This window comes from Drosophila virilis, chromosome 4, assembly GCF_030788295.1.
Source record: "Drosophila virilis strain 15010-1051.87 chromosome 4, Dvir_AGI_RSII-ME, whole genome shotgun sequence".
In the NCBI taxonomy this organism is placed as follows: domain Eukaryota; kingdom Metazoa; phylum Arthropoda; class Insecta; order Diptera; family Drosophilidae; genus Drosophila; species Drosophila virilis.
Genome location: NC_091546.1, coordinates 15,483,715 through 15,492,779, shown reverse-complemented (window position 1 = coordinate 15,492,779; position 9,065 = coordinate 15,483,715). Strand labels below are relative to the sequence as shown.

General features: G+C 44.2%; 3 protein-coding genes across 4 annotated transcripts; 1 reads left to right on the top strand and 2 right to left on the bottom strand.

Annotated features, from left to right (window-relative positions):
• The first annotated feature begins 1 nt into the window (after position 1).
• Positions 2-1,134, top strand: LOC6627841 (uncharacterized). 2 transcript variants are annotated; one of them, XM_070209329.1, is made up of 4 exons: positions 2-112; positions 183-387; positions 453-572; positions 637-1,134. In XM_070209329.1, the coding sequence occupies exons 3-4, from the start codon at positions 455-457 to the stop codon at positions 960-962; spliced, it is 444 nt and encodes a 147-aa protein (XP_070065430.1). In that variant the 5' UTR covers positions 2-112; positions 183-387; positions 453-454; the 3' UTR covers positions 963-1,134. The 2 variants fall into 2 exon arrangements, with proteins under 2 accessions (XP_070065430.1, XP_002051731.2); XM_002051695.4 differs by having other exon boundaries at positions 448-572.
• A 589-nt stretch (positions 1,135-1,723) lies between these two features.
• Positions 1,724-2,982, bottom strand: RFeSP (Rieske iron-sulfur protein). Its single transcript, XM_002051696.4, has 3 exons — positions 2,784-2,982; positions 2,111-2,490; positions 1,724-2,039 (listed from the first exon to the last, which is right to left on the bottom strand). Exons 1-3 carry the CDS (start codon positions 2,866-2,868, stop codon positions 1,821-1,823), a joined length of 684 nt encoding a protein of 227 aa, XP_002051732.1. The 5' UTR covers positions 2,869-2,982; the 3' UTR covers positions 1,724-1,820.
• A 4,267-nt stretch (positions 2,983-7,249) lies between these two features.
• On the bottom strand, positions 7,250-8,831 carry LOC6627843 (protein disulfide-isomerase A6 homolog). Its single transcript, XM_002051697.4, has one exon. The coding sequence runs from the start codon at positions 8,749-8,751 to the stop codon at positions 7,408-7,410; it is 1,344 nt and encodes a 447-aa protein (XP_002051733.1). The 5' UTR covers positions 8,752-8,831; the 3' UTR covers positions 7,250-7,407.
• Positions 8,832-9,065: the final 234 nt, after the last annotated feature.

The following is a 9,065-nucleotide window of genomic DNA, read 5'->3' as shown; positions in this document are numbered from 1 at the left end:
GGTAGCGTTGCCAGACTTTCTGTGACAAAAGCACTTAAACAACAAAACGCGTGCTATCGGTTTTTGCTTATCGAACTGCACATCATCATGCGTCGCACCGACAACAAAAAAAGTATATAAACAAATATTAAATTTTAATTTAATCTACTAACAACTCACTAAATACCTTAAATATATTATAGAATTTAGCTATCGCAGCCAACGTTTTATCTGGGACCCGGCGCCCACGAGACTCTTCTTGAAACTGTGGCTTGAAAACATTGACGGTTTACGCGGGGCGCGGGTAAAAACGCAGATTCACAGAGAAATGGCGGAAAAAATGCAGAAATATGGACCAACCCACGTAGAAATAAAGGCCAAATTGGATAATATGACTAAGAAATATAGGTATGTAGCTGTCGAATGCGAATGAAAGACAAAACCCACTATTTTGTCTTTTTTTTCCAGAATAGAAATGACAAAATATCGCAACAGCGGGCAGCCATCAAAATGGGAATATTTTAGTCAAGTGCAGGAAATATTAAAGGAATCAAAATTGGTTAACTTGAGCCTCTGCATGGCCGACAGTTTTGGTAAAATAATAGCACACAAAATCATATCAAAATCCAGCTATAATTCATATCGCACCAATTACAGACTATTCGCCCATGGAGGATTCGGAGAGCAACGATTCGGCAGACTCGAATTTCAACGCGTTTAGTCCACCGGCAATAGCCAACGACGAAACTGAGCTAGCAAGGAGCCCTGAAAGAGCCGCTTCCATCAAAAGTGACTCGGCCTACTCGGCAAATACCTATGCGCCACCGCAGTCAAATTATAGCTTTAACAAAACAGAAAGAATCTTGAGAATAGAAGAGGCAAAGCTGGCCATACAAAAGGAAAAACTGAAATTAATGAAAAACATTGCTGATAATTTGTCATCCATTCATAGGAATTTCCTTAAAGCCTACAAAATGAAGTGAAACCCAACACAATTTATTAAAGTCTCTAACCCACTCATTGAGCATGTTAATTAATTATATGTAAATTTAATGAATGCTTGCCTTGACTACTCTTAGCATAAGTGATTAATTATTATGTTACTTACCATCGTACAAAACGCAAAAGACCAATATATATGTTTTATGAATATTATTTGCATTGCTGCATTTTAGACGGAACACTTTTAATAATTCGAACTGTTTATTAGCCCAACTCGATCAGCTGTTCACAGAAGATTAAAAAAAAACGGGACTCTCATATTGGAAACGCCAAAAGTAAAAGGCGACGATAGGCCGATCGATTAATTGAATGTTTTGCATTTAGTTGACTGGGTGGCAACTCCCTTCAAGTTTGGGACGGGCTTTAAATATCGCCCACATTTCTCTTAAGTTTTGTGTTTATATATTAATCCTCTACTAGTTTTGGCAAAGCCCCCGCATGCAACTCAATCAGGTAAGTTTACAAAGAAGCACTTAAATTTTCTAATATTCTTGCTAAAGGTTCTTAGTTTTAGTCACGAAATGTGTAAGACAGTTTATAAGACAACGGCATCATAAAGTGTGCATATGTATGTATAGTTTCAATAAGTGAGAGGTCAGAGGATCTCTTTCTCTGCAGACAAGTGCTTTAGTCTCAACTATATTGGTTAAACGCTGTATAAGTAGAGGTTTGCTGCAAGCAGTACACATGGGGCAGGGGGACGGATCGGGGTATTCAATCTTTGGCAGCCCGAAGAGAACAGTTTGATTTTTTTGGTGTGGTTTTTATTAATTTACATCAATCCATTCTCTATATGCTGTCGCAGGGGCTTTGCTTAAACGTAAACAACTCTTGACGGCTTAACCAACAATAAGGGTGCCCTCGTCGGGGAACTCATGGGTGGGCACTTCCAAATTCAATGGCGCCGGTCCCTTGCGAATGCGGCCGGAGGCGTCATAATGGGAGCCATGGCAGGGGCAATAGTAGCCACCAAAATCACCGGCATTCGCAATTGGCACACAGCCCAAGTGCGTGCAAACGCCAATAACCACGAGCCATTCGGGCTTGAGCACACGTTGCTGCAAGAGGTACAAGCAAATATGGGTTAATAGGAAAAAGTAGTTGGATATCATAAGTTATATGTACGCACATCGTCCGTTTCGGGATCACGCAGCGCCGATGTGGGCACAGCCCTTTCCGTTTCAATCTCGGCCGGGGTGCGGTGGCGAATGAACAGTGGCTTACCGCGCCACTTGAACGTCACCGATTTGCCTTCGGCGATGTCGCCCAATTTAATTTCAATTTTGGCCATGGCCAGCACATCGGCCGAGGCACTCATGGAGCCAAGGAAAGCATTGACCATGCCTTTGGCCGCATAGACACCGCCAACGGCGCCAGCACCGACCAGCATATAGGAGAAAGCCTTGCGCTCCTCAGCGCTCTCGTTGCGGCGACGCTCATCCTTGACTGAATCACGACGATAGGCGGAGAAATCCGGTACGCGCAGATCCGTGTGTGCCTGGCGCGTGGCTGCAAGAGAGATAGATTAGAGTAGGGTTCACTAAAAAGCAGTTGCCACAGGCAAATTTTTGTGCTTTTGCTGCACACACTCATTCGTTAATCAGCTGTTTTCACTTGGCCAACTGACAGTGGGCGAGGTTATGTTGAAATTACGTAAGGAAATTCGCAACTTTGGCCATTTGGCCATTGAAAACATTGCGAAAACCATATTTCATTATATGTTTAGGCTGCCTTACACACAAATCTCTGGCGCTGGGCCACGTTATATAACTGCAGCCTCTGCGATCACTTGTTTCCCTTACCAACGGCGGCTCCACTGGCCCGCAGGCTGCTGGACAGTGCCTGGGCGCTGGCGCGCACATAGGCACAGGACGCGGCTTTCATCATCTTGTGGATTGGGGCTTCTTGTTAATTCTATTTGTTTTTGTATCGAAAATCTCGTTGACGAGACCAACGTCGTCCGTCTACTTTGCTGTTGCTGTGAAAACCAGAGTGACCGCGAGCTGCAAACGCGAAAACACCAAAATTTTAAATTAATAGCATTTTAATTCTTTCAAAGAATATACCTTCAAAATTATTTGTTTACAAACATCAAATTACAAATATATATTTGAATGTTTGTAATATTTTATTGTGCTCGTAAAAAGAAATTATTTCTGTATTCTTAAAAAAATACTATGCATTTGAATTACTGTCTGTTCTGGTTTTACGAACAAGTGACGTTAACGCAATATGCGCAACGTAACGCAAACTGCGTAACGCTGACGTTAAATATGTGCGTTGCCAAGTGATGTTGGCTGTGCACAAAATTTGAATCCCGTAAAGTTGGCTGCGCGTTTTTTTGACACTCCAAATTATGTGCCCGCAAAATTTGAATTGCCTTGGTAGAATTCTTATGTTCTAAAAGTTGTATACTCAATTCAATATTATTGTTAACCATTGTAATCGCTTGGCATTCAATAATAATATTCACATTTTTATGTATCCTTAATCTCTGCTTTTGAGGATTAACTTCTAAGAACAATACAGACCTAAAAACGTACCCCATTCTTCATTTCTATTCCTTAACAGTTTCCACCTAGATGAAACTGCATGCTTATTTCCCAGCAAATAATCCACAATCCATCCCCCACCCGCTGTGTGGCTGCGCATCAAGGTAAGCCACCCCTTTAATGAAAACATTTCCCTCTTAAATTAGTTACTGCAACGATTTAGCTTTCGCCAAAAGAAAAGGGTTTTCATGGAAAACCGGTTGTGCAACCCCAAAAATCCACCACCACCGCATTGTTTTTCCGATTGCATTTTCCTCTGAAGCCTCATGATGTCATTCATGACAATTTTGCACTTTAAAGTTCTCTACGAAAAAGTTTAATAATTGCCTAAGCATGCGTTGGGTTTGAAATTTTCATCTAACTTCATTAATAAGCGCCATTTCAAACATTGCAAGAAAATGTGCGAATTATTTATTTTCGCTCTGTTTGCTGACCTCATCGCGCGCAACCACAAAACAATAAACGCATAAAATGACAGTAAAGAAATGCATAAAAATGAGAAAGTTAACACAAAACAAAATAAAATAAAAAATGCGCATAAATGTAGGCAACGGGGAAAATGCTCGCCAAATTTTAAACCAAATCCGAAAGTGGAATAAAAAAGAAAACCCTAAAAACAAAAAATAAAGCTGTAAAAAAGCGGCAACGCGCAGCCGGCTAAAGTAATTCCTTTGGCGCCAGGCCTGTGATTATCGAAAGTAGTTCTTTTTGATGTCGAAAGTTTTTGCCTCCCACGCCGCCAGCTCCCCTTTACCAACTACCACACACCCCACCACGCCTTCCCCCCCTCCCCTTTTCGGCCAGCGCTCGTCGCTAGGTGGCGTTGCGAAAGTGAAAGGCGAAATGCGAAATGCCGCCCGGCGCCCCTCTAGTTGCTGCGTCCGTTTCCATTTCCCGCCTGGCAGCGGGGCAATCTGCGCACATAACGGCGCCTCTATGTACTTACCACGACACACACACATACACACACACACACATACACACACACGCGCGTACACTCTATAGCATTCACATAGATACGCACAAAAAGTGCGTGAATTTTTGGGCAAAACAACAAATGCAAAAGAAAATCATTTCATCTGCAACGAAGCTCAAATACTCTCACTTGTTTTTTTAAAAAGCATAATCTTTGCTTAATATTGATAACTGCTTAAAGAACGACAATATGTTTCACATGTGTCAAAATATTAAACATAAATAAAATAGTCATTAAAATATATAAATAAATTTGGGTAATACAGTCATAAGATTTTATAATAGCCTGGTTTGAGGGTTTCTTCTAGAACTGCGAAGATATATTTTCTTAAAGATTTGAGCTGGGTTAAATGCTTGCAGGTGTTTTCGCTTAGTGCGTTTTTATTCGTTGCGTGGCTGAGTCTATTGATATCTAATGTTTATCTTGATGTAAATAGTTAGTTAGTTAGTTATTATTGTTTACTGGCATTGCAGGGCTTGCTTAATAGGCTTTCAGACAGATAGGTCTAATCTATCGATTACTTACAAATATATAGTTTAATATAAGTCCAGCCACTCAGAAATATATTTAATTTAATAGAAAGGAATTCAGCGAATCTGGCTAACATTTTCTCCTGGTACAAGTACAAACTTTCCCACACACACTTTCTTTAAGAACAAGCCAAGACAAGGGAGCTGCAAAGGTAGTTGCAGTTTTTTGAACTTAAATAAACTTAAACTTGCCCAATAGCTAACGCTGCCAGTGCTAGAAAGTGTATTACAACAGCCAAGTTAAAACTATGCCGCGTAGGCGACATAGGCAGCAGCAGAGCCAGGCACCAGGCTTCCTTTTTTGCCCAACACTAGCTGCCACCACGCAGCATTGCCCGCCCCCCTGCCCCGTCTGCTATCGTTAACTGCGTTACACTTTTCAGCAACTTTTACATTGGGCAATGGCGCCAACTACAACTACAACAGCAACAGAAACAACAACAGCAACAATAAACGACAGCAACTGCTTTTGCTGCCTATTTTTCAACTCCCCGCCCACTTATGGCAAGCGCCAGGGGCTGCTTTGCTGCTCCAGCTCCAATTTTGTGTGTGTGTGTGTGAGAGAGTGTGGCGTGTGCAGCATTGCGGCTGCGGCTGTGGCAACAACAGCAACAAAAACAACAGCAACAACATCGACGACGACAACGACGACAGCAACATTGCCTGCTTCAGCCGCTTATCGCAACATCAGCCAAGCATAAAGCTCAATACGCACACACAACCGCACCACCAACCACCGCCCTGCAGCAGCAGCAGCAGCAGCAACAACAACCGTCCCGCGCCGCCCCCTTTGACGAAAGTTGAAAGTGGAAAATTGTGCGTGGCAGCCAAAAGTTTCAGCCGATCCGAGCTGAGCTGAGCTGAGTGAAGGCCTCCTAACTGACTGACTGACTGACTGCTTGACTGACTGACAGTCGACGCTGACGACAATGCCCACCCCCCCCCCCCCCTCTCCACCCCTTTGGGCGCAACGCCTCTGCGTGGACTACCTTGCCATGCAAAACCCATTTACTCCTTGGGCGGCTTCTCTGAAAATTAAATGAATAAGCAGCTCGTTCTGTGCATCGCCTGCTGTGTGGTAAAAGGGGCTCTGTGGCTGAAGTGTGGCGGAGCGGGGCGGGCAAAGCTTGTGGCATGTGCAGCCTTTAAGTTGCTGCTAGGGTCCCAGGAGCCGCTGCCAAATGTAGCACAGCTGGCAGTCATTTTGTGCTCATCTCGGTTTGCATTTAAAGATATTATGCCATGGGCCACGCTTCGACTTGGGTCTATATTTTTGATAAATATATATATATACATATATATATATATATATATTTATATATTTGTATGTATGCTTAGGTGTGTGTTGCCTTGTTGTTGGCACATGCTTAGCTGGGCGCTTTGTTGCCTGGCCGAGGACTTGTCCTGTCGACGTCTGCTCGCTGGCCCTTTGGCTGAGCCATTTTGTCAGCCAGGATTAGGTGACCATGACAATTGGTCAATGGTCAACGAGCAGCGGGCATGCGTTTGTTTGTTTTCAAAGGAACTGCCCAAAGGACTCGTGGGCGACACCTTAAATCGACGGCCTAGCAAATGTTGCCTTCACATTTTATAAACTTGTTTTTAATGCGCCCGAAGATAAATTCGTCATCTAGGAAAATTATGAACAGAATTTCTGAGAATAAACCGTAATTTGTGGAAGTATTTCTCAGATCTCTATTTTATAAGTTAAAATATTTATATTTATTTCTATATTTACTAAACTTATATTAAAGATTTTAAGCAATACGCTTCGCCCTCCCTCTTTAGCATGTTGCAATGGAAATTAGTCTCTCTTTCGTCTTTCTGTAGTAGAATAGATATGTCGAACCACTTGGAGCCAACCACTATATCATATAGTTGCTATTGGAACGATTGGTCTAAAAGTTGGTTTTTGTATGTTTTTCTAAAGATATCTTGATCGACCCCGTAATTCCTAGTTAAAGTATGCTGCTTATTCCTACAAGAGCCGTAAGGCAAATGTCTTGAAGGGTATTAAATCTTCGGCTTGCTAAAAATATCTTCACTCTCTCGTTCGTCTCTAAGAATTTGTTTCTGTATGGAATATTTGAGGTCCTTTTTTGGATTTCATTTGTCTCTTCAAGATATTTGCATCGTGTCCAGCATTTACGAGCTTTCTTCGCTATTCTCACAAATCAGCAAAAGGAAAATGTCTAAAAGGGCATTAAATCTTCGAAACATGAAATTTATTTCATAATTTGGACAAAATATGCCAGAAATTAAGAGTTCAGGCTGAGTTTGTGGAGTACATCTAACTGAATCTGTTCTGTCCCCAATTCTACATTATCTGAGCAACAAAAACTGATTGACAAACAAATAACAAATAGCTTTAGAGTTCGTCCGTGATTGAACGCTCGCTCTCTGCCTCGCTGTGGAGCTGTGCGTCGGCATCCTGGCCGTCCCAGGGTATAACGCTGCGAATGGGCGGCTTTTGGGCGCAGTTAACAGTTGAAGTTCTGCCACGCCCCTTGACAATGTCGCCCAGAAATTCATTCAGTGCAGCTACCGAGAATGAGCCCTTGAAGACGGCATATCGCATTCTGCGGCAATTGACCACCACCAGAGCCGGATAGCCAAAGCCGCCCACGCGCAGACCCCTCTCCAGGGCCGGCTGCTGGCCGCCCTCGGTCCAGACCCAGCCCCAGCCCTGCTGCGCCGGATACTTGGCGCACAGTTCACGTAAGGTGCCGAGCAATTTGTTGCGGCACTTGGCATTGCAGTCGAGCAGCGTCGGCAACACAGAGATAACACACCAAGACTTGTGGCCGCAGGCATTAAACAAACTCGCCTCGTCCGTGATCTCGGCCACGTTGGGTGCGAGTGCCGCCGGCTTGCTATTGGCCCAGCTGATGATGGCCGCCGCAGTGCGCTGGCCGGAGTATTCGACTGCGTCGGCGGGCTGCTTCGACTGGACCGGAAAGTATTTGATGGTGGGATAACTACGCACATTGTGCTCGGCCGCCTTGTGCTTGTGCGCGCTGGCGTCCAGCGCGCCCAGCTTGATCTTGCCCTTGAGCTCCTTGGCCGCCGCGATCCAGTCGCCCGCCAGGTTCTTGCAGTGGGGACACCAGGGCGTATAGAACTCCACCAGCCATGTGTCAGCCGAGTTGAGCACCAGCCTATCAAAATTATCCGCCCGCAGCTCCGTAACGTCGCTCTCCGAGCAATGACTGTTGCTGGCCGCGTCTGTGGCCACATCCAGGCTCTCGCCAAAGGCCGCCTTTATATTCTTGTTGACCTCAGTCACAGCCATGTCGGCCATGGCCTTTGCTGTGCGCGGCCCAAAGAAATCGGTGGGCTTCTGTTTGTCAAATCCGAAAATTTTGATAAGTGGAAAGCCGCGTATTTCATATTTGGCGGTCAGCTCCGTGTGCAGCTCGGAATTGACCGCGCCCAGCTTGATGACGCCCTTTAGCGCCTTGGCCAGCTGCTTGTACTCGGGCAGCATAGCTTGGCAGTGGCTGCACCAGGGCGCATAGAATTGTACAATCCATATGGCGTCGTCCTGCAGCACCGTGCTCTCAAAGTCCGAGGCAGTCAGCTCGACAACGTCATCTGCCGGCGAGTAGAAAGCAATCGAATTAGAAGCCACAAGCACAAAGAGCGTGAAAAGACTCGACACGGCAACGATTGCCGCCACTTTTAGTGTCCACGATTTGGATACTTTGCTCATTTTTTATTAGCAAACAAAAAAAAATCTAATTTAAAAAAAAAAACTTCCTTAAATTCTATTAAATTTTCTCCTATAAGTACGAATGTCTCCTACCTAATGCCTACTGTGTCTGACTAATTGCACATGGGTTGCTGGGATTGTTTTGGTGCGGCAATATGTCGATAGCCTTGCCTCAGACTCACACAATTGCTGCTGCATAGTCTCCATAGTTCTCGAGCTATGAGTGTGAAATGCGTTTGAACTAGTCGTGAATTAGTTGTCAGATTAAGGCACCTGATCGGGGGCACAAATTATTTATTATTGGTCAAAAATGC